The sequence below is a fragment of the Vipera ursinii genome (assembly GCF_947247035.1).
Source record: "Vipera ursinii genome assembly, chromosome: 2".
Taxonomy (NCBI): domain Eukaryota; kingdom Metazoa; phylum Chordata; class Lepidosauria; order Squamata; family Viperidae; genus Vipera; species Vipera ursinii.
In genome coordinates, this window is record NC_139513.1 from 71,371,086 (window position 1) to 71,395,983 (window position 24,898).

General features: G+C 39.5%; 1 protein-coding gene across 1 annotated transcript in view; it reads right to left on the minus strand.

Moving 5' to 3' along the window:
* The window catches only part of SEMA3F (semaphorin 3F), a 166,510-nt gene that overhangs the window by 30,823 nt on the left and 110,789 nt on the right, over nucleotides 1-24,898 (minus strand). The window contains exons 3-7 of the mRNA XM_083356151.1: nucleotides 16,551-16,711; nucleotides 15,129-15,191; nucleotides 10,708-10,827; nucleotides 7,039-7,128; nucleotides 518-611 (exon numbers count right to left, since the gene is read on the minus strand). Of these exons, the coding sequence (XP_083212277.1) occupies nucleotides 518-611; nucleotides 7,039-7,128; nucleotides 10,708-10,827; nucleotides 15,129-15,191; nucleotides 16,551-16,711 (528 nt within the window). The remainder of the gene's footprint in view (nucleotides 1-517; nucleotides 612-7,038; nucleotides 7,129-10,707; nucleotides 10,828-15,128; nucleotides 15,192-16,550; nucleotides 16,712-24,898) is intronic.

Below are 24,898 nucleotides of genomic sequence, written 5' to 3' on the forward strand. Positions count from 1 at the left end.
AACTGTTTCTAATGCTTTGATTGTATTTTATTTTTTATTATGAACTGCTGAGAGAGTTCAAGAATTAATGGTATATCAAGTCCACTAAATTAATGAATTAATTATGACAGAACAACAGTTGATAATTCTACTAGTTCTGCTAATTATCTATTTAATTCTACATTAAATCATTACAATTTAATGATTGTAAGCCACCAAGAATCGCCTCCAGATGAGATGGGCAGCATATAAGTTGAATAAATAAATACTAATAAATTGAGTGTCATATTTCAATAGGACAAGCAATCCCTTCTTTAATAAATGAAAATGATTGAACATAATCTAAATAGTTTTCGTTCCGTTTCTTTGTAAGAATTCTCAGAAACTCATTGTGATTAAAAAAAATATCTTACCACCAACTTTTTGGGTGATTTTAGTTTTGTGGCTCCTTCAGATGCAAAGTATTCTTGTAAGGGATTTCGTTGACTGATACAATACTCACTAGAAAAAACTGATATTATGCAGCCAAGAAACTCACTTATTAATGCTGATACTGTGTCCACCTTCGGGTCATATGAGCATTTCCCTTTGCCTGACTCCAGCTTCTCTGGCTCTAAGTAGAATATATAATCCTGGAATAGAAGGCAAGAGATGGATATGCCATCTGTGTTATCACATACCTTTACTCTGGATACCTTCAACCATCTCAGATATAAGGCACACATATATGAATTATAGAACACAAAGTTATCTTTTCTGGAGTAGAACATTAATGCAATACAGTTACAAACACTTGAATTCAGGCAATTCTGACCCAGAATATTTCTGATTCCTCAAAGTGGCCTTGAACCATTCATGAAAACTGATTCTGGGGTAAATCAGTGGGGAGTACATCAGTTCATCATATGGACAACGTGCCATGGTATCCTTTGTAAATGATATACTTGTTTGAGAATGGAGAAAAATCTCCAAACCATGTTGCAAACAAATGATTCACCCCATAAAAGACAGCTTTTCTCCCATCAGTGAGATTCATTGTAAAGCAGAGTCCATATTTTGAATGTTCCATCAACATTGGGCCAGAAGGTCCAATGGCAGCAAGAGAAGTTACAGTAGGCATTGTTTTTAACACATGGTTTAAATGGCAATATTTAAACCATGCATTAAATTGAGAACATTTTCTTAGATGCTCTTAGATCATTCTAGCAAGGGCAGTGCTGTTCATGTGTTATAGTTCTGATCAGTATTTCAACCACATCACAGCTCTCCCAACCACTTTATTTTGGAAATGTTAATCAAGTCCACCAAGTATCTGTTTTACATTTGAGTTGCCAAAATAATATTTTTTTTGGCCCAAATAATTCTTTTTGTGATAGGAAAAGGGAATAGTTAATATTAAAATGCGATTTTCTGCCAGGTTTTCCTGCATGCTGTTATGTTACAAGGCACTGCATGCAAAATATTACTTCTAGAGCTCGCCAAGTCATGGAAACATCATAAATCACCTTCAAAGCAAAGAAGAGGAACCTCTTCAAGGAAGCCCATATTTTCCTGTTATATTGACCTGCTGTATCGTATTTTTCAGACCATTGGCAGGCAGGCAGAATTTCTCATTGCTTGTAAGCATTCAGTGGAGAGAAATAACTGCACATTTGAGGAAAGTGTTTAGTTACCCCAAAATTATTCTTACATGGCATCCATCCATCCATATGGGACTGTTTAAATAATGCCATGACACATTGTTTATGACAGTATCTGAATTGGTGCTGAAGTGTAATTAGGAGATATTAAACTGAGATAAAGGTGAATACAGCATGAAACATATCTCTCTGATAAACACTTCAGGGACCTTCAGATAACCATTAGTTGTCTTGTAACAAGCTATATGAAAGAACACGTAGTAGCAAATCTAATCATACTTTTCTCTGAAGATATTCAGGAGCAGACAAGCTTGAATTGGGTTGCTAAGATCCAGACATTAGATGTCACGCTGAAAGTTTTAAAATAAATGACATTAATTACTCCCTAACTCTGATATGGTATGTTGAGGGTCACTCTTTTTAAGAGTTGCTGGAAAATGCTGTAGATGCATAAAGAGCCATGCAGATGTCCTGCCTAACCAGGATGGTAGAATTCACTTTTTTTAAAAAAAAAACAGCAGTCCAGGTCTAATAAATTGCTAGGAAATCATTGTTTTACTGTTTTTCCACCATCAGGAAATTTTAAAAAAGCAAATGCTCTGTTAAAAGTTCAGAGGCCTTTTGTGTTTTGACAGATTGATTGACACACTTGGCATAACACTTAGTATAACTTTTAATTCCCATTGTTTATTTGATCCATCTTGAAATAAATATGACAGGGACATCACTGTTTTATACTATTAATCTCTTGGGGGAAATCCATATTGAAAATGTTAAAATAAATTTATCAGAAATATTAACAAAGGCATTTCAAAACAAAAGTACATTCAAAGTAAGTTAAGAAGCACAACTGGACCTTTGTTAGCCATGTAAAATATGGTATGCAACATGCTTTTTTATAGTTTACAACATGATTGTCCAACCTTTCAGCTTGCCTGGCCCACACTGAGTGAAGAGGAATGGTCCTGGGCAGCATATAATATAAATATTATAGTTAATCTATATAAATAAAAAACTTATTTAAATATTTTAATTATCTTGTGGAGCTGCATTCCTAGCTGTCCAAGACCACATGCAGCTGCAGATTGGACACTGTTGATTGACAACATGTTTTTCTGTATTTTGTAGTCAAAAACTCAAATTTAGGCAGATAACTAGGCATTGTAGAGATACTGTTCAAGAACTGTGGCTATTTATTAATAGATAATTCTCATAAAAATAAAAATAGGAGCTTCTTGGGGCCTTTATTTTCAACACCCCAAAAGAAAATCCTAATTGTTTAGCAGTTTTGCATCCAAAGACACAGAGATCACCAGGGGGAATGTGAGTTATATGGTTAAAATATTATTAATTATTCATGGGTTCCTCCTTTTGACAATATTCATGCCACTAGGATTTCATATAAATGCCATCTTAAAGAGGGATTTGTCTAAGCAAAATAAACTGTGGCCCATCTTTCCCTGAACAATTGCTAAAGTCAGCAATTTTTATTAAAAAATGGGCTGAGTCAGTGTAAACCACATAAAGGACATTTGTTGGGATGAATGAACAAGCTGAAAGAATAGATGTGACTATGCCTATAAGGAACTGGAGAGCATATAGTCTCATTCAGGCTCCAAATGCCAAGTAATATTAGCCTAGATAAAGCCCAGGTACATCAAAATGCAGCTAGGGAGAGGACACGAAGCTGGTTCCAGGCGGTTATATCTGCTTCTTTGAGTGAGGGTAATTTCCCCACCGTCTTGAAGGAGGCGGTGGTGAGACCCCTCCTCAAGAAGCCTGCCTTGGACCCAGCTGTGTTGAACAACTTTCATCCAGTCTCCAACCTTCGCTTTCTTGCGAAGGTTGTTGAGAGTGTGGTGGCGCATCAGCTCCCTCTGGTCCTGGATGAAGCGGATTATCTGGATCCGTACCAATCGGGTTTCAGGCCCGGGTACAGCACGGAGACGGCATTGGTCGCTCTGGTGAATGATCTCTGGAGGGCCCGGGATAGGGGATGTTCCTCTGTCCTAGTCCTATTAGACCTCTCAGCGGCTTTCGATACCATCGACCATGGTATCCTGCTGCGGCGTCTCAGGGGATTGGGAGTGGGAGGCACGGTTCTTCGGTGGTTCTCCTCCTATTTCCTGGGACGTTCGCAGTCGGTGTTGGCAGGGGGGCAGAGATCGGCCCCTAGGTCTCTCGTTTGTGGAGTTCCTCAGGGGTCGGTTCTCTCGCCTCTCCTGTTCAACATCTACATGAAACCGCTGGGTGAGATCATTCGTGGTTTTGGAGTTGGGTATCATCAATATGCTGATGATACCCAACCTTTTATTTCGACCCCAAACCACCCCAGTGATGCCCTCACTGTGATGTCCCATTGCCTGGAGGCGGTTCGGGTCTGGATGGGGAGGAACAGACTTCAACTCAACCCTGACAAGACTGAGTGGCTGTACATTCTGGCATCCCGGGACATTCAAAATGTTCCATCGCTTTTTATGGGGGGTGAGTCTTTACCCCCCGTGGATAGGGCGCGCAACTTGGGAGTCCTCCTAGATTCACGGCTTACCTTAGAAGATCATATAGTAGCCGTGACTAGGGGGACTTTCGCCCAGGTTCGCCTGGTGCATCAGTTGCTGCCCTATCTAGACCGGGATGCCCTGTGTACGGTCACTCATGCGCTTGTGACCTCTCGCCTTGACTACTGTAATGCTCTCTACATGGGGCTTCCCTTGAAGACCACTCGGAGGCTCCAACTGGTACAGAATGCGGCCGCGAGAGTTGTCTTGGGAGTTTCCCGGTACTCCCATGTTACACCTTTGCTCCGCGAGCTGCATTGGTTACCAGTTGTCTTCCGGGTGAGGTTCAAGGTCTTAGTGATGGTTTTTAAGTCCTTACATGGCATGGGTCCGGAATACCTCGGGGACCACCTGCTGCCGGCGTCAACACCCCTCCGCCCTGTGCGTTCCCACAGAGAGGGCCTCCTCAGGGTGCCTCCGGTCAGAGAATGCCGGCTGGTGGCCCCCAGGGGGAGGGCCTTCTCTGTGGGTGCCCCGGCTCTGTGGAATCAACTGCCGGTTGAGCTCCGGATGGCACCGGATCTCCGCTCCTTCCGGCGCGGGTTAAAGACCCATTTATTCGAACAAGCTGGCCTGGCCTGATGGGGAGTCAATTTAGGGTTTTAATTATTTGTATATTCTTATTGTTTTATTTTGGGCATTAATTTAATTCTTTTTTAACTTTTGTACTTTTGTATTTTTATTATATGCCCTGTTCACCGCCCTGAGTCCTTCGGGAGAAGGGCGGTATAAAAATTCAATAAAACTAAACTAAACTAAACTAAAATGTTCTCAGAAATTCACGTAGACAGAGCTTTTGAATAATAGCAGGGCTTTGACAGAGAGTGAGGGGATCATTTTTCCCTTGGGGCAAGGATACCTGGCCACATATATGACATTGCATTCTTCTAGAAGGAGGATTCCCTTTTCTAGCTGTTCTTTTCCAGTGACCAATGGCAGAATTTTTTTTTCAGGGGAACTTCTGTTGAGGTCTGTTTATCACAGCTATAAATAATTTTATTTCCCCACAAGATATATATGTATATGGCTCAGTGGGTTAGGACACTGAGCTTGTCAATCAGAAGGACGGCAGTTTGGTGGGCCGAATCCCGAGTGCCATGTAACAGAGTGAGTGCCTGTTACTCGTCCCAGCTTCTGCCAACCTAGCAGTTCAAAAGCACGTAAAAATGCAAGTAGAAAAATAGGGACCACTACGGTGGGAAGGTAACAGCGTTCCGTGCGCCTTTGGCGTCTAGTCATGCCGGCCACATGACCACGGAGACGTCCTTGGACAAATGCTGGCTCTTCGGCTTTGAAACGGAGATGAGCCCCTAGAGTTGGAAATGACTAGCACGCATGTGCGGGGGAACCTTTACCTTTACCTGCTGTATATGTATGTACATGTGTATATATGTACAGTATATATGTATACATATACATATAGGTGTATACATATAGAGAGGGGTCTGTGTACACACACACACACACAAATGTGTATGTGTGCATCCATGTGTGTGTAAACACTTTTTCTATCTATCTAAAAATAGTCACTATCAATTTTCTATGTATTTTGTCTGTTTTTAATAATAGAAGTCACCCAAACTTGTTGAAAGGTGGAATATGAATACCTGATGAAAAAAATGTCTCTTCATTGGAAAGAATTACATTTGATGCCTTCAGCAGGCCCAGTAAATAAGTTAGACAATCTTTGTTTAAACTGCATTCTTAGGACTTTGTGAACTAAAATGTTACAAAATATCAACACTTGAAATTAATATGCTCAGACAAATATTTGAAAGCCTAGATTTTATTGTAGAATGCTTTAGTCAGGCAACAATTTGATATGATGGCCAAAAGAATCTGTTCAGCCTTAGAAAGCCTATGTGCAGCCCTGCATATTCACCATGACCTTTTTAGGTGCATCATCTTGAACTCAATGTAGAAATCTGTTGCCAAATGTAAGAAGGGCGAAAGATTTGTATCACATTGAAATCTAAGAAGAAACATATTAGGAAAGAAATCTCTTTAACTGTTAATTTGTAAATTTTAACTTTGTCCTCAACCCTGTTTTTTAACCTGTGCTTTTTATTCATGTGTTTATATTGTTTTATTGTGTTGTTGTAACCACCACCCCCACCCCAGTCACTAAGGTGAGATGGGCGGTGTAGAAATCTGATAAATAAACAAATCTCATGGACAGTAATTCTAAACCCCAGACTAAATGGACTACACAATTTACTTCCTTCCTTCCTTCCTTCTTCCCTCCCTCCTTTTCTGACAGCTAAAAAAAAATAGAATCTGTAATTGTGGATGCATCCAGCTGGCTTATCCCCCAAATTAAAACATGTTCCAGCCTCTTGGATCTTCCTCTCTGTTCATACTGTTAACATGTGTTCCTATAGCATACAGAAATACATCCAATCCACATAGCCACCCCACCCCCACCTCCCATTTTCATCATGACTTTGATCCTTACAAACTACTTGCAGCTTATGAGGCGGCCTCTCTTCAGTTCAACATTTGCTTGAAATAACAATCTCATGTGTCTACATTTCAAGTGGATGGATACAGGATCTTCTCCTGTACGCTAATGCAATGTCAAAAATCTTGGGGAGACTTATTTCTTGACTCAAGTCTGACATGAGCCCGGGGAAGGAGGAATTAATTTGAGAGAGGAGACGCAAGGAGAGGCTGTACAGGAAGCGCGCTCATTGCTGGAGGGGCATGTGTCAATCCTGGCCACACTGGGCCCTCCCCCCTCCCGTTAGTTGCCTGTTAGGTGCATGGCAGTTGAAAATGAAAGTTAGAGAGCCCAGGCTCAGGCATGCTAGGGAAGAAGCCATTTTGTCCTTGGGGAAGGACAGGCAGAGCGCAATTCCCACCTTGCGTTCCACTGGAGACGGGTGGAGGGAGGAGTCAACTGCTCTACTTCCCTGTCCTCCCTGCTGGATGGACTGGTTCAGCTCAAAAGCCTGAGGAGAGGAGGAGCAGAGAGTTAGGCACTGGCAGCAACATCTGCCAGAGAAGCAGGAATGGCAGGGTCTGGCCAGAGAGCATGCAGAAGCTTCACTGTCTCTGTCACGTACATATATTGATTACCATTGAGACCAAGATTGCCTTCAAAAATAGTTATATCCTCTTTATGGTCTGAGTAGGATAGTCAGCTATTCTCCAGGGCTCTCTGGAGAATGTCACACCTGGGTGGCTCAAGAACGAGAAGGCCTGAGGCATCTCAGCTATACTGTCGAAATGCAGAACTAAAATATTTGGCTGCTTAGCTAATACATTTTTAAACTTTTAGTGAGCATCTGGGGCTCCCAATGTGGCTAAATTACAATTTCTAGTCAGTGTGATCCATGCGTTAGAGCTGTAAGTCATCAGGACTTGGTGGGCCATTGACTTGGTTTTTGCAGAGGCATAAGTTGTAGTTAAAAGACAGAACAAGTATGCAGCAAATATTTTCTTTTCTTTTCAATAATTGCTGTGCTTTTTGTCTGGATCTTGGGAAGAAATGGTCCTTTTTGAAGCATTAACATTATTTAAAATTGTATCTCTCTATATTTCTTTTATCATTTAGTTATAACTGAAAGTCAAAGCAGCAATATGGTATCAGAAAACTGTGACAGAAATTGGTCGTGAGGTCTGTTTTGAAATTAAACTAGGCAAACCTTTGAGGAAAATGATTATGAGAAGATAGTTTAATGGTGAAAACATTTTCCATTGCTATACAAGCAGTTTTTCTTTATATCATTTTTAAGGATCAGTCATATCTAAAACCAGTAAGTTGAAGCAAATTACAATGAAAAAAGTCTCACAAACTGTTACAGGTGTGCTGAATGGCAAAGATAAGGCTGATGTTACATATATTGTAAAGATGTACCAAGCCACACCGGATGGAGGTTATACAGACCCATTAATATCAAAGATGGTGTCAATTATCTGTTAACTGAAAACATGTTAACAACAGCAAAACCTCTGGTTGCTGGGAAATGAAACTTGGATAATGTTCTATTAATAGTACAATAAAAACATGGCATGCTTCCAGACTGTAAAAATGATGAATGATGTGCAAAATGCAAATAATCCTTTAAAGACATAATTTTAGACAACTTCAATGACATTATGCTGGATCAATTACTGCAACATGTCATAATTCTATGCATTCCTGGGCTTGAACTCTATTCAGTGCAATGGCAGTTTATTGCTAAATAAAATGTGTTGTACTGGGCTATACGTAATAATACAATGTACATTTAATTCTCTTATAATTTTTCTGTTTTCTTACAACATTCTATTATTCTATTTCTTTGATGCCTATTTTGTAAACCACAGTTATTAAATGAGGTCAGCATGATTTATTCTGATACATAATTTACCTAATTAATCACCAGACACTTATAGACCATTTTTAAAATTCTGTTGCAATTTTTTTTCTTCAAACTTTGTGGTCCTTTTTAAATGAGTTTCATGTTATCTTTTTCAAAATTCCATCTACGTAACAGAATCTGTGAAACACAGCTTTCCTCATTTTCTGCCTTCCTGGCAATTCATACTGCAATCATCCTCCTAGTGATAGATGAACACAAACTGAATTGGGGAAAAAAACACCTTTTCAAAACAAGTGCATTTTCCATCATAGCTGATCAAATTTCCAAAGTAGTTATGCATCCATAAAGTTTTGCATATACTTCTCCCTTAGTCCCTTATTCAGAGTTGTGACCATTATAGAAATAAGACTGGTCCTTTGGTTCAACTCAATTGTCAATGGACAGAAGATAGACCATCATAATACTTTAAGCATAGAGAAAGAATATCCAAGTGCACACAAATGGTACGTACATTTCCTAGTACGTACAAATGGAAACATTCATGATTGTGCAGTTGTTACAGCAAGCCTCTGGGATATGAACTATGTGGTTGAACCTAGCATAGAAATCCTGATTGCTCTATTTGCTTAGAAAAATGTTAGCATTGGCTGGAGAATGGCTGTATAACCATTTGTTTGTATGGACTTAATCTCTGCTTAAGACTCCTGCCTTTGAGCTAACATAAAAATGTAATCCTTGGTCCTGAATTTGTAAATATTTTCTTAAGCAGGTACTTCAATCATTTCCAGGAAGACTTCCTGTAATGGTGGCAGTGTAAACAGGTTAAGCATGGAGATGTTTTTGAGACCCATAAAAATAGTGGTCTCATTCTAACTTGCAGTGTTTTACCATAAGGGGAAAAATAAGGTTAAATTAAAAATGAAAGAGTTTTACAGATTTTGAGGGATTTCCCAGAGCCAACCAAAAATAAGCTTAAAACAAAATAAGCAACATTATGAACACTGATTTACTGAGCCAAATCATTCTCTAGGAGAGAGATTTTTTTTTCATTGTTTTTATGTAAGATTCATTATTTGACAAAGAATTTTGCTTCTTTATGGCATGGTCTCTCAAGACCTACTAGTTCCAAAGATCTATAGGTATACAGAAGGATGCCTGGCAGGTGGGGGCAAAGCATTATTGCCATTGGAATCATTGATCCCAGTCATGGGGAGATCAAATGCTGCTGGTAAGAGCTATAGAACGAAGATATGACATAAGGGTTTAATATAGGTATAAGCAGTGAGAGACATTCTTATGCTATATGGGTGGGAAGCAGTCTGTATTACATAGTTATACTGCCTCATCTCATATTCAGTTGCATATATGGTCCTGGGAACGAGCAGCAAAGACAATTTCCAATTCTTTCTTGAACAGAGAAATTTGCTCCACCAACCTGAAGAAAAGCAACATAAACAATGCAGCAATCCAAATATCTTTCTGCAAGTTTTCATTAAAAGAAATGCTAGGGAAATATCAAACACATCACACTAGTTTTGATTTCATAGTATATCAGCAGTCACGAGTACTACAGCACTAAATAGTGCTACGTGAGTTCATGTTGCTGGATTTATAAATGGGCTCCACTTTGTAAGATTCTCAGCAGAGCCTTTTAAAGGCTTTTATTGAATAATTGATTTCCAGCTATATGAAGTATGGAAGCCATACGCAGCTTTGAACTTTCTTTCTAAGAACTGAATGCTCAGTAGATAGGGAGAATAGGTTCAATAACTCCATTTTAAAGGGGAAAGTTTAAATTGCATCAAGAGCAAGAATGATCTTACTTTATCCCTAATCACATATCTCCTTCTTCTCACTTTGCGAGTCACTGTAACACTGCGACTAGAGAGAGAGAGACTACAACTGATGAGATTCAGACTGACATATTCACTTATCCAGGGGAGGAGTATCTTTAGGCCAGTATCAAGTCTTAGAGGAAAAATTATTGCACATTACCTTATGCCTTTGGGATTAAACATGGGGCTAAATGAACGAAGGCTCAGTCTCAGTTCTCAAAGCCGGAAGTCAGCCTCTGATGGTTTGTTGAACATAATTTCCCCCACCAGGTTCTATGGGAGTGTAATCTGGATTCTGGTCTTCCAGTATAAGCTGAGGCCATGTCCAGATGCTTCCCTATTACCACTCTGGCTGCTGTTCTAGACATATGCTCTAGCATCACCTCACCTGTGCTTTGCGACCCCGGTTGACAAAGGTGCAGACAGGATTATATGCGCCAGTGCCACAGACGTACAAGTGTGTTCGATTCCAGGGCTGGATAAGTCGGATGAAGTTCCCACACTCACCCTAGAAGACAAATGGAACATTAACTTAAGCTCCTATAAAATTGTGCCCACTTCAAGAAGGGGAGGTGAGTAATTGCATCCTCTCTTCGTCAAGACCCAGGGAAAGATTCAAATGCACAAGGTCTTCTGCAGCAAATGGCTTTAATATTAAAGAGAGCTCTTTCTACAACAAGAAAGTCCTATGGCCAGGTACTTACATGCAATGAAGTGACACTTAAGACTGAGCAAATAAGACCTGGTGCCCCTTTAGAATCAGCAAATGTACATTTTGAAGCATTTTTTCCAATGAGATTTTGGATATCTCTGCAAAACAAATTTTCTGCATGCCCTATTTATGGTGCTCTCTTTCTCTGTTTTTTTTAAGAAGTTTGAATTATTTTCCATTTCAGAGCCAACATTCCTTTTTTCATGTCTTATGCTACAACACATTTGTAGCTGAAACAGACTATAAATGGTACAGGTCAAAGCTTTCCTTCTTGTCCTTGGCAATTTTTCTTCAGTCTGAGAAAATAATAGTTGTACAATTCCAGAGAACTATCTTGGTGTCAGGATGGCAAATGCCAGACTCCTGGGTCCTGCTTATTTTCAGATACAAGGAAAATGACCTGAATACAAATGCATGAAAGGAACATGAAAGGAAAATCCTTCTAATGGACCCAAAAGAGGACTTTCTGATTTTATTGGTTCTGGGGGAAAAAAGGAAAATTACTCCAGTAAAGCTGATCCTGTTAAAGTAGTGATTTTCAACCTTTGGTAACTTTGTGATATGTAAACTTCAACTCCCAGAAATTCCCAGTCAGCACAAATCATAGCTATATTGTATATGAGAAATGACTATATTTATATTACATAATTATAGTTATACTCATTTTAAACACTTGATATGTCTTTTTTTATTATGTACAATTTTTCATCTTTTTTCTGTCACTATTTGAAATGCAGCAAAACATTATTTTAAAAACTCCCAGAAATCCCCAGCCAACACACAATAATAAAATTATATAAATAATTAGATATAAATAATGTGTTAATGTATTACACAAATAAATAATTTTTTGGCAAGAGAGAGTGAGAGCCCCTTGCCTCATTCCCTCTGATTTGATTCTTATCATCTTTTGTCAGTTTAATTGTAGTTTTATTTTATTGTGAGCTATCCCAAATCATTGGAAGACATTATTATTGTTGTTGTTGTTGTTATTATTATTATTATTGTTGTTGTTATTGTTGTTGCTGCTGTTATGCAGTGAAGCCTAAGCAGCGAAAATAATGCTGTGTTAGTAATTTTTCATCTTATTTAATTTTCCTTTTTTACCAATTGCACAAAGATAAATGTGATGCCTGTTGATAGCTTAATGGCACTGTATTTCAAGATAGTGAGGACCATTCAAAAACCTTCTGAAGTTCTCCTTCTTCTTATTCAGAAGGAGAAACTGATGACTAGGATGGCCATTTAATGGAGTGGATCTGTTAGAGCAATATTTCTCATTCTCAGAAAATTTAAGATGCATGAACTTCAACTCCTAGAATTCCCTGGCCACCATGCTAGAGGATTCTGGGAGTTGATGTTCATACATCTGAAAGTTGTCAAAGTTAAAAAAAAAATACTGCATTGAACAGTATGAAAAGGCTTGGAAACCCCTTGGCTAATGAAACCTATACTGCATATTTAGTAAGTGACAACAGAGAACACCAGAGAATAAGCAGAGAATTCCCAGCATGTGGCCAGGCCTAAGCTTATTAATTAACTGGATCTAGGACCAGGAATGAAACATAAAGCAGTGTGTTTGAGCATGGAATCCCATTTCCTCTCCACAGCTCATGTTTCCTCCTTGCCTCATGCCTCAGTCTGGAGGATCTCAGCTGGAGCCAAGGGTAATAAAGTTCAAGAGGAAGGGAAACATACAAACAAATGCAGCTTCCTTAACTCAGGGAGTTTGGCTCCTCTGAAATTAAAACCCAAACAGTAGCAGCTGAGAGATTTCAACAAGACAGAGTTCAAGGACAGTTGGTCAAAAGGCTGGCTAGGCCTTTCAGGAAACAGCTTGGTAACCTCTAACCTTGCTTCCTTCTATTAAGACAGTAGATAGATAGATGGATAGATGGATAGATGGATGGATGGATGGATGGATAGATAGATAGATAGATAGATAGATAGATAGATAGATAGATAGATAGATAGATAAATAGATAGATAGATAGAATGCATTATTACCAATGAACCTAGTTCTGGCTGAATGTATTTTCCTGTTGCCTACCATTTAATGCTGACAAGGCTGCTTCATCTGATTATGGCACAAAAGCTACAGAAATTGCCAGGCTGGGGTTCACGAGCTTTAGTTACATCCACCTGCATACCGTACACACCAACATAGCCTTCAGTTGAACAAGGTTACTTGGAGAAGACAACCTTCTCCTCCCTCACTATTCATGCTAGTGTAGGTTGCTGCCATAACTAGCTGAAAATCAGAGATTTCAGACAAATAACAACAACAACAACAATAACAAAAACAATGGAGTTGGAAGGGACCTTGGAGGTCTTCTAGTCCAACCCCCTGCTCAGGCAGGAAAACCTATAACATTCCAGACAAACTACTTCTTTTTTTTTAGCCTACATGAGACAGAAGATGTTCTAAACTCTGTGAATTTTATGGCATCTGGTCAAGCTTGGGTCCGGAATATCTGAGGGAACACCTGCTGCCAGCATCAAGTTCCCTTCGTCCAGTGCGCTCCCACAGGGAGGGTCTTCTCAGGGTGCCGCCGGTAAAAGATTGCTGGCGGATAACACACAGGGGGAGGGCCTTCTCTGTGGGTGCGCCTGCCCTCTGGAAACAGCTGCCCGCGGAGCTTAGGACTGCCCCCGACCTTCGCTCATTTCGCCAGGACCTGAAGACCTGGCTCTTTGAGCTTTCCGGCCCAGGCTGAGAATTTTAATTGGGGTTTTTAGTTTTTAGGGATTTGATTTAATCTTTTTAAATTGTTTTTAACTTTTGTATCGATCTTTGTTTTAAATACCCTGTAAACCACCCTGAGTCCTTCGGGAAAGGGCGGTATATAAATCCAATAAAATAAATAAATAAATAAATAAATAAATAAATAAATAAATAAATAAGCTCCCTTTTGAACATTTGTTCAGGAAACTTTTGGATTTCTGTTAGAAGAAACCAGAGGAAAGAATCACGGAAGTGTGTGAAATTTGTGTAGCTTTGTAATTGTGATAGAACATAGCCTGGGTTCCTAGGAGGGAGGGACTGTCTTCTAGAGGACCAAAGAAAGTAAAGTTTAGGTAGTTTGGCTGGGAGAAAGAGGGTCAAGACACTGGGACACTGCATCTGCCAAAAGTACGCCCCAGGTGACAAGCGTCTGAGTTTTGATTGCATGACCAGGAGGATGCTGCAAAGGCTGTATGTGTGAAAAACAGTGATAAGTCACTTTTTTCAGTGCTGTTGTAACTTTGAAAGGACAGTAAATGAACAGTTGCATGTTGAGGACTACTGATTAGTGAGAAAGATGAAACAGTAAGGTAGTGTGTATAAAATTTTTCAGACCTGAGCAACAACGTCATGAACATAAGAACTGACAGCAGTTGTACACCTGCATTTCCCAATATCTTTTATAAGAGGACAAAATGGTTTAGGTTTTTGATGTGAAGACAGCAACTGCTAAGAGATTAGTGCAGAATGGAAGACAATCTGTGTTACTAACTTAACAACTGCAGGGATTCGCTTAACAAGTGTAGCAAGAAAGGTGGTGTTAAAAGGGGCAAATATCACTTAACAACTGTCTCAGCAACAGAAATTTTGGGCTCAAATATGGTAGCAAGTTGAGGATTACCTATATTCAAACTTGTGGCGTGGTACTGTTTAAGATACATAAGATACAATTCTTATGTATCTTAAGACACAAATGTATCTTAAGGTAGAAATATTGAGGCCCAAACAATCATAAACCCCTTGCAGGAGTAGTGCAGAAATGACCTAAAATGGGCTCATCTTTTAGCAAACACAGCAGTCAACAGAATCCTATTATTAGCTGTCACCTAAAGTATCTGGACTTCATAGCTGAAAGGGTGAGAGTAAACAGGAGGTGGGATGGGGCAGGGAAAGGTGGCAAAGCACAGTCAGTATTTGCTGATTTTCTTGTCTGCCTGAAATCCTTGTGGAGGCGTGAGCAATGCCCCTCTTGAGTATATGGTGATTTCTATTTTAAAAATAGGTGAAGATGAACTTCCAGCAACCTTTCCTGCATAATATTAGGACTTTCCCACCCTGAATGAGCTTTGGGGATAACATCAGAAGTACTTACATTATTATTCTTCCCTGATAGGACACATTCATCTATCCTTTGCTGTGATGCAGGCCAGTGGATCTGCCAAGCGAAACAACATCTCACAGTTACAACTCTAATTTCCCATATTTTCTCCTTAACCCTGCTCCCAAACCAGACAATATATTGAACTGGAGGCTTTGCATTAGAAATCACTTGGGTTTTTCCAGTGTGATTATTTTAGAAGCCAGCAGTCACATCACCTTGCTGTTTGTTTCAGGTGTGTTTCTTAAAGGCAGTGCCTTTTTGGGGGAGGAGGAATATTCTGGATCATCTGGAAATTACCCCATTCCTTTGACTGTGAAAAACCCTATTTATTAGTGGGTGCAAAGTACGATGTGGTTGTTCTGGAATCATAACAACGGGTTATGTTCTTGTCGTAATAACAAGCACATACATACACATACACAGATTTTAAACTTATACTGTTTCATAAATAATAGTTTAGAAGTGAAGAACATTTAAATATTTAAAACATTTTACAGGAATGATCATGAAACCCAGTTTTAATTGCATACTGTAGATATAAGCAATGCTTCTCAAGGTGTCAAGGTGTCACCATTTTGTCACCTGTTTTTATGAAGACACACCTTGATCTAGTAATTAAGGCACCAGACTAGAAACTGTGAATTGTAGTCTTGTCTTTGGCACAAAGCCAGCTGGGTGAAGTTGGCCTAGTCACTTTCTCTCAGCCATGGGAAGCAGGCAATAGCAAACCACTTTTGACATCTTGCCAAGAAAATTGCAGGGACTTTTCCAGGCAGCCTCTAAGACTCAACACTGACTTGAAGGCACAAATATAAATAGTTATGTATTCCTGAATAGATCTACATGTTATTTATCTCCATTCATATCTCTTTCCTGAGTTAAAAAATGAAAAATGATTCTCCATAGGAATCTTTTCTGACCGATTACGTGTGGAGCCTCCCTCTGATCCCAAAGGACTCTGGGCTTTAAATGAGCAAGCAGAAAAAAAGATAAATAAATGGTACTGTGGCACTAAATGGCACTGTGGCACAAGAGGTGCCTATCAAGAGTTTAATGCTTTTGTTTTATATTTGGTAGACTAATCTTATATGGAATGATGTAGGAAAAAGAAAAAAAAATCTCTGGGCTATTGAAGAGACAAAATACTCTCCAAAAAAGCAAAAGAAAACCCTTCCTAAAAGATCTGGACAAATATTAAGGTTTGTTTAATATTTTCTTCATTGCATTAAATGCTAGAAAAAATGATATATTAACCGGAGAAAGATCCTATTTTCAACTTACTTTTCCAGACTCATCTGCTTCAATATCTTTCTACTGCAAATTCAGCATAAATTCAGAAGCATTTTGTTCCCCATCAAACAGAATTTCCCTCTGCCTACTCCTGATATTTTTTTTAAAAAAATACATTCTTACAATCAAGGGCTCCCGATTGATATCATGAAGGTCTAGCGAGAGGATGTAGTCTTTGCTCCCCACATACATTCGGTCATGATCTTCATCCTTCAGCAAGATTCTGTAATCTGTTGAGTTGAGAAGGAAATTGAAGAAGCGTGCCGTTCCAGTGGCCTTGAGCTCTATAGGAACAAACATAAGGAAAGACCTGTATTAATTGTCTTTTTCTACCCTGATTCCAAAATAACCAACCTCTGGGAATAGTATGCTTGACTTAGGAGAAATCAACCTGTTCCCCAAACTCAGTAAAACATTTGACTCTTAAATAGAGCCATATACTTGTGTGCGTAGACATTAACAAATTATTCAGAGAAACACTCCTCTTGCAGCAATGTAATGTGTAAGCATAATTTAGCTCATGAGACTCCATCAACCCATGTTTAACTTGAATTATTGAAAGCCAAGGACTTTCCCAGCATCTACATTATTCTCTACTAGACTGTCAACCTGTGGGGCCCAAGAACATCTATGAGAAAAAATAAATTAAAAAGCATTTCTATAAAACATTCTGTAAATTAAAGAATAATATTCAACTATTAAAAATATCAGTATGAGAATCAAACTTCTGTTCAGTCTTACATACAATGAAATAACATGGCTTTATATTGGATATTCATTGTATTCCTTTCAATAAATGTCTAATTTGGAGCATTTGGAAAGTGGGATTTCAGAAGGGGGAAATGGTTTAGCTCTGACTGTAAGAACAAGTCTTGATCCCCCTGCCTCCAATATTACAAAGCTTGGGCTTTTTTGTTTACTCCAAGGTGAAAGTCTACCAGTATTCCAAAAATTGCTAATTAAAGTTGTCATCAGCCTTAGGTAGCATGGTCAATAATGGTGATGTTGGACTTCACATCTAGGGAATCCTAAATACCTCACTCCTACTCTAAGTGACACTCTTTGAAACTCTAAGGACCTACTCCATTTTTCATTATTTTCTTGGAATTAGCCTTTTGTTTGCCTGGCCTTCCTAATCCTTTATTGCTTCTTCAATCTTTAACTTCTTAGGGACTTTAACTACGTTATTTATTTGCCACTGCCCATCTCATTCTTATTCTTATCCACTACTATTTGGATTAATAATCATCCTCTCCTTCTCTTTAATATCTATATGTAGAAATGGACATCAACTTCAGTGGAATGAACTTAAATGAACTTCGACCTATAGAGCAGAAATGTCAGCATTGGATAAGTTTTCTCTAAAGGAGATTAGGCAAGGTTTGAGAAGGCTACATTCTGCCCCCAAATGTGTATGAATATATTATTTTCTTTTTCTCTAAGTCTCCCTATTCAATTCAGCCAGGGAACAGAGTAGTGGCACAGTTTATCCATATGTATTATCATATCAGATTTACATGTCTGTAAATGAATTTTAGGTGTTGCTGTAGAAATATCCTACATCTACAGAGTCCAAATCAGGTCCAAGAATGAGACCTGATACCTGAGACTTATTTCACACCTTGATTCCACTCACATGTTACTCTTCCTGACAACTTCAAATAAAAGCACACTTAAAATTAACAGCAGTTGTTTTTACAATCTACTGACGCTGAATTTTAGCCTGGAGGGATATGAAGGTCAGCAAATCAATACAGTGAGGAATCATCATTTCACTCAAATGAGATCTTTCCTGGAAATAAATCTCCATGGAAATTGGCCTTCCAACTTATCAAGAGCAAAGAGGGCAGCTTTAGTTGCTGCAAAGTGGTTGATAATTGCTACTGAATGTTCCCTACACCTCTGTACAATATGTCAATATAATTACCTTTTAAAAACAACAAATGATTAATTTAAGCTTTGAGGAAGCTGTTTGCCAGTGAACTGCCAGTGAATTAATTACATAGCTGGGCACTGAGCTCACACGGGTCTTTTGTTTGTGTAAGTGTGCTGTTCAGTGTGGAAGGGGGCATAAGGCTAAGCAGGTTTCCCACAGTGAACTCTTGTCAGTCCAGCATCCTAGGCAGAGACACCATTCTTAATTTGTACAAGTGTTTTTTTAAGAAGGAAAATTGGAGCCAACACACTTATTCAAAATTCTGTTCTCACTTCTGATTTGAGGATTAGTGAATAGTTTGTTCCCTTGACTGTTATTGTATTATCATCAAAGGGCTGTAGAGTTAGTTGTTAATTCTTCCACCTTCCGTTCGGTGGGGTGGTCTGGGAGTTGTAGTCTACATAAATAGACCCACCTCAGTTATTTAGCTTATCAGTAAAGACTCATCCCATGTTTTCATGGTGATTATTATGTGATCTGGGGCAGGGCAGTGGTGCAGTGCTTAAGGCGCTGGGCTTTTCAGCTGGAAAGCTGGCAGCCCAGATTTGAGATCCAGGTGCCATGCAACAGGGCGAGCTCCTATCCTCACCCCAGTGCTGACCAACCTAGCAGTTCGAAAGCATGAAAATGCAACTAGATAAATAAAGGTGCCACTTCGATGGGAAGGTAAGCAGGGATTCACTAAGAGTCACTAAGGTTGAGGAACACTGGCTTGCACTGAAGCTGCCCTACCTTTCTGTCATATCCACACAATTTGGATGATTACTGCCAATGGAACCATGATGCTTCCAATTGTCAAAACCCCAGAAGAGCATCTAGCAGTCCAACCAATGATATAAACCAGAGGGAAGAAGCAGGTAAAAATGAGGCTAACCAGAAAGTCTTTAAGAGACCAAAGGAGAAAAAAGAAATTGTACCAGTGGTGAGGAAAAGCATAGCTGAATTTATCTGGTCAGCAATCAGGCACATTATCTGGTTGTGAAGCAGATTGACTGTACATTTCCAACACACACACTATAACAAGCAAAGCCCCATCCACAGGATGCAGGCAGCACACAAAACCACACATCCTCCGGTCCGTGGAAAATCCTCTCTCCATGGAACCGGTCCCTGGTGCCCAAAAGGTTCGGGATCTCTCAGTTAGGCCACATCTTCTTTATTATTGCAACATATGAAATGTATTCCAAATCCAAACATAAGAGATTGGCCAGCTTTGATGAATTAACACACCAAAAAGATTAATCAAACAACCAGATACATTCAGATAACTGAGAATGTCCATTCCATCCCTCCCAATATGGCTATTTGCTGTTAAGAGATTTGTTAACAATTCAATGCAATTTATTTTGTCACAGAAATTATTGCCAAAAATATGGGTACACTTGATAATTACTTTCCAAAAGCACAACTTTGAGAATGTGCTACAGCCCACGCAACCTAGAGGGTTTGAGCCGTCCAAAGTTAAATTTCTCTAATATGCTCAGTCCAAACTTCTTTCTAGACAAATGAAATATCCAGAGTAAACCCTTTTTTAAGAGAAAGAGAAGGAGGAGGGAGAGAAACAAAAAGGTAGCCTCAACTCTCTACTTTAAGAAGAAGCAAGAGATATGGTAGAAATCATCCAACATCTGGGTGATTTGTGCTAAGTAGCAACAATTCCTCACTCATTCTCTTTAACAATGGCAGCAAAAGTATTACTCTCTGCTTCCCACCAAATTATGCTGCTTCAGAAGAGGAAAGTGGGGTTTAACGTTAGAGAATTGTGACAGTATTTAGTTCTAGAATTAAAACAAATTCCAGAACTATAATAATTACTACTCCAATAAACAATTTCATAATTGCCTTATAATCTAGTAGTGCCAGCTGGTAGCTTTGGAGCAACTAGTAAAGAAAAAAAAGCTGTTTCTGCAACCTGTAATTAGTACTTTGTTTCAGATAGGAAAGCTTCAAACCGGTGATTCATTAAGGAAAGAGAGATTTCAGAGTTACTATAGCTGTGTGAGTGAAGACTTGGGGATTCTGAAAAAAAAGATTGATGAATTTTCAGATTGCTGCTGGCTGGAGGGAGGAAGAGGATAGTTGGTTATTTTTTCATCAAGCAAAGCATAAAGTATGAAGTCAAGAAATCTGGGCATGATGGCAAGTAGCCAGTTATGAGCTGAAATGAGCCAGCACCAGAAGAATAAATCAATCCATACGTTTATTTTATTTTTCATTTGCATGTATAGCACATTCAAATGAAAATATAGTAACTCAGTATAATCCATTTAAAACAATAAAGAGCAAGTACATGCAAGTAGAAAAATTGCTTCCTAAAGTTCATTGTTCAGCAGTCTCTGGGAAGGCACCCCAAATATCTGATAGATCCAACTACTGTTATTCCTCAGAACATACAACCCCTAGTCCATACAAATGGTTCTTCCGATGGGAAGTTAAGACAGTTCTGCTGCTGGATAAGTGCAGTGATATGAGGAAGGCACCTTGAGATAAATCCACACAGAAATTTTGTGCGCTCACTGTGAAGCCACCCTGACACTGTGATGTTCTCCTGACACTTTTTCTCCAACATTCAATTTCTCCATAAGTTGCTTTTATGGTAGCCTTTTGGAGTAAATTTGAGAACTAGGCACTACCAGGGAAGGTATTGCAGGATTATTTCTGACACTGGTGGGAATGGTGTCAGGGTCTGGCTGTATGGAGAAAACAGCTGGGTCTTCCCTGCCATCTTCTAGGTCAGGGTAGGTGAGGGAATCAATATCTCTCATTGGATTGCCTTAGAATAGTTGGATACAACTAAGAAAAGAAGGAAACAAGAGGACCAAACAAATTATGCAAATAAACAAGTTTTTCATCTAGCAGAATAAGTATCAGCAAACCGTTAATTCTTAAAGTTTCTTTAAGTGATCTAAAGGAAAGAAGTTTGCAAGTTCAAAATTGTGCTTTTTTCCCCTTTCAGCTATTTCCCACTGTGCAATAACAATGTTAGGCAGATGTGAACAGATGAAATATTAATTCTTTAACTGCACTGTTTCATTGACATGAGGGAAGGCTAGAATTAATAGGTGCAAAAATATTTCATCCATTGGCAGCAAGAGAATAAGATGCAATGGCTAATCCTTTCCCTTCCCATTTCCTAAGAGATAACAATTCAAGGCTCTTGTCTATCAAAAAAGGCACAGAGAAAGGGACCAGGACAGGTCGCTGGTATTTGGAAATACAGGACCATGGCTGGCTTTTGTCTGTTATTTATGCTCCACAAAGCAACAGTGGTGAAAGAGAAATCCTGAAGCGCTCCTGAGTTTGCTTTCAGAAAAAGCCTGTGTCGGAAAACCACCTAAGAGGCAGAGAAAAGAAGCTTAGCTGCCATGAGAGGGAACCGAGATTTGGTCATGGACCAAAGACTGGCTATGGAGAAGGCAAACAAAAAACCGGATTAGCCCAGTGGCTTTCAACATTGTTTCCAAAATGGCCCTGAATTCTCTAATCAGGTTCATTCAATAGATAAAGCTCGGCTTTTGTTAGCTTAACTAGTTTGCTTTTCTGGGGTGAGATCAGCCATCTTCACCTCCTGCATTGTGTGATGTTGTTTCTGCCACTTGACTGAACTGCCAAACTTTCTTTGAAAGCAAGAGAAACACTACGAAATGCTCCGTCAGCCCTAATCATCACTCGCTACCAGAGTTGCCCTTTTTTGTAAGCATTAACTAGCAGAACTACTAGGCAAGAATTAACCATCCCGCAACCAAACTACTGTCGTCAGCCACTATCTGATCCAGAAGTCCTCCATCCTTTCTTCCCTGTGTATTCCCTGTGTATTCGACAACCAAGATAGTGCTATAAATTTAGAGCCACCGAGGTAAGCTAAGCAGTAAAACAAAGTCAGGTTTGTCTGAAATAGGTGACAAATAGAGAAACAAATATACAAACATATACCGTATATTAGTTAGTAAAATGGTGGAGTCACCTAACACCCAAAGAGGGACTTATTCCCAAGTCTCTCTTTGGATTTTAAGTGACTCCAACATTTTATTAACTTTCCATCTTTGTCAATACGAAAGAAAGGACCTGAGATTTTAGTTGAGACTTTGTTTTTAGTTACAGGAAATGAACATGTTAAGCACTCTAGGTTCAGGAGACGCATTGTAGAATTTCCTGAGGGCTAAAGTAAGACATTTTGAAGTTTCTGAAAACCCTATGAAGTGAGTGCTTCCTAGAGCCCCTTTCATTGCTTCCTTTGGCAATGCAATTTTTGTCTTCAACATTTTTGTCCACTGAAGTGAACAGCAAGTCAATTATAAAGTGTGAGGTAGGCTAAATCTGGAAGGAAATCCAGAAATTATAAAGGTAAAGGTTCCCCCGCACATGCGTGCTAGTTGTTTCCAACTCTAGGGGCTGGTGCTCATCTCCGTTTAAAAGCCGAAGAGCCAGCGCTTGTCCAAGGACGTGTCCGTGGTCATGTGGCCGGCATGACTAGACACCAAAGGCGCACAGAACACTGTTACCTTCCCACCGTAGTGGTCCCTATTTTTCTACTTGCATTTTTACGTGCTTTCGAACTGCTAGGTTGGCAGAAGCTGGGACGAGTAACAGGCGCTCACTCAGGATTCGACCCGCCAAACTGCCGACCTTCTGATCGAGAAGCTCAGCGTCCTAACCCACTGAGCCACCCCGTCCCTAATTCAGAAATTATATTTCAACTTAATTAGTTTATTCTATTGACTTGAATAGAAATAATAATAATATTAACAACAACAACAATAAAATTGGAAGGGATCTTGGAGGTCATCTAGCCAAACCCGTTGCTCAGGCAGGAAACCCTATACGATTTCGGACAAATGGCTGTCCAGTCTCTTCTTAAAAACTTCCAGTTTTGGAGCATTCACAAATTCTGGAGGCAGGTTGTTCCACTGGTTAATTGTTCTAACTGTCGGGAAGTTTCTCCTTAGTTCTAGGTTGCTTCTCTCCTTGATTAGTTTCCATCCATTGCTTCTTGCCCTCAGGTGCTTTGGACAATAGCTTGACTCCCTCTTCTTTGTGGCAGCCCCTGAGATATTGGAACACTGTTACCATGTCCCCCCTCGTCCTTCTCTTCATTAAACTAGACATACCCAATTCCAGCAGCCATTACTTATATGTTTTAGCCTCCAGTCCCCTAATCATCTTTATTGCTCTTCTCTGTACTCTTTCTAGAGTCTCAACATCCTTTTTACATCATGGTGACCAAAACTGGATGCAGTATTCCAGGTGTGGCCTTACCAAGGCATTGTAAAATGGTATTAGTACTTCACGTGATCTTGATTCTATCCCTCTGTTAATGCAGCCTAGCACAGTGTTGGCTTTTTTGGCAGCTGCAGCACACTGCTTGCTCATTTTTAAGTGATTGTCCACTAGGACTCCAAGATCCCTCTCACAGTTACTATTATTGAGCAAGGTACCCCCTATACTATACCTGTACATTTGGTTTTTCTTGCCTAAATGTAGAACCTTACTTTTTTCATCATTGAATTTCATTTTGTTAGTTAGCGTCCAGTGTTCAAGTCTGTCCAGATCCTCCTGTATCTTAAGCCTATCTTCTGGAGTATTGGCTATTCCTGCCAGCTTGGTGTTATCTACAAATTTGATGAGTTCCCCATCTATCCCCTCATCCAAATCATTGATGAAGATGTTGAAGAGCACTTGGCCCAGCACTTCCCTCCATGTAGATGCGGTTCCATTGAGTAAAAGATCATTTCCAATCCTGAACAGTGGAAGGCTCCCTCAAAGTGTGGCCTGAAGCAAATATCATCAATGTCCCTCAAAAAATGTTGACTAGAAGCCTACTTAGTGAGAAGTCCTGGAAAAGTTAGAAAGCTGCTACTTGGAAACTCACTCATTCCAGCCAAGAGGGCAGTAAAGCACCACTGGTTACCTTCAGTCAAATATATAAGGACATTAATTCCACATATCTCATATCAGTCTCAAAGCCGGGCTGGGGCTTGCTTTGTTTAAGCACAGCAAGACTGAACATTATTTTACATTACACTGCAGGGGTTTGGAAAACAATGATTCTCCCTAGAATTTGCCCAAGCTACTCACACTCCTTTCTCTTCCATCCTACCTGTCCTCCACACTTTTGACTCTTGATGGTTGTTTAATGACACCCAGCCATTAAAAAAATAATAATAAAACCCCAAGTGCAAAGTTTCTGTTTGAAGCTCTTTAGAAGAAAAGATCTTAGATCTTTAGAAGAAAAAACAAACGCTTGCTCCATAAAGAATGCCTGTAAAGGTTCAAATGTCTCTCTGGCACAGTGAGATGGCAGCATTTGCCTCCCATAACTTAGTCACATATCTGGCATGGAGAATAAGCAAACAGTATTGGGAAGAAGTGAGAAGCCTCCCCAATCCTAACAGCAACTGAGAAACATTTCACTTTTTGTTAAAATACACAAAAAATGGTAGGGAGGACACATGCCGCACATAGTTTCACTTAAGTACTTGGAGGAGTCATGAAGTCGCATTCCAAATTCTGAAAAATCTGAGCTCATCCAGTAAGG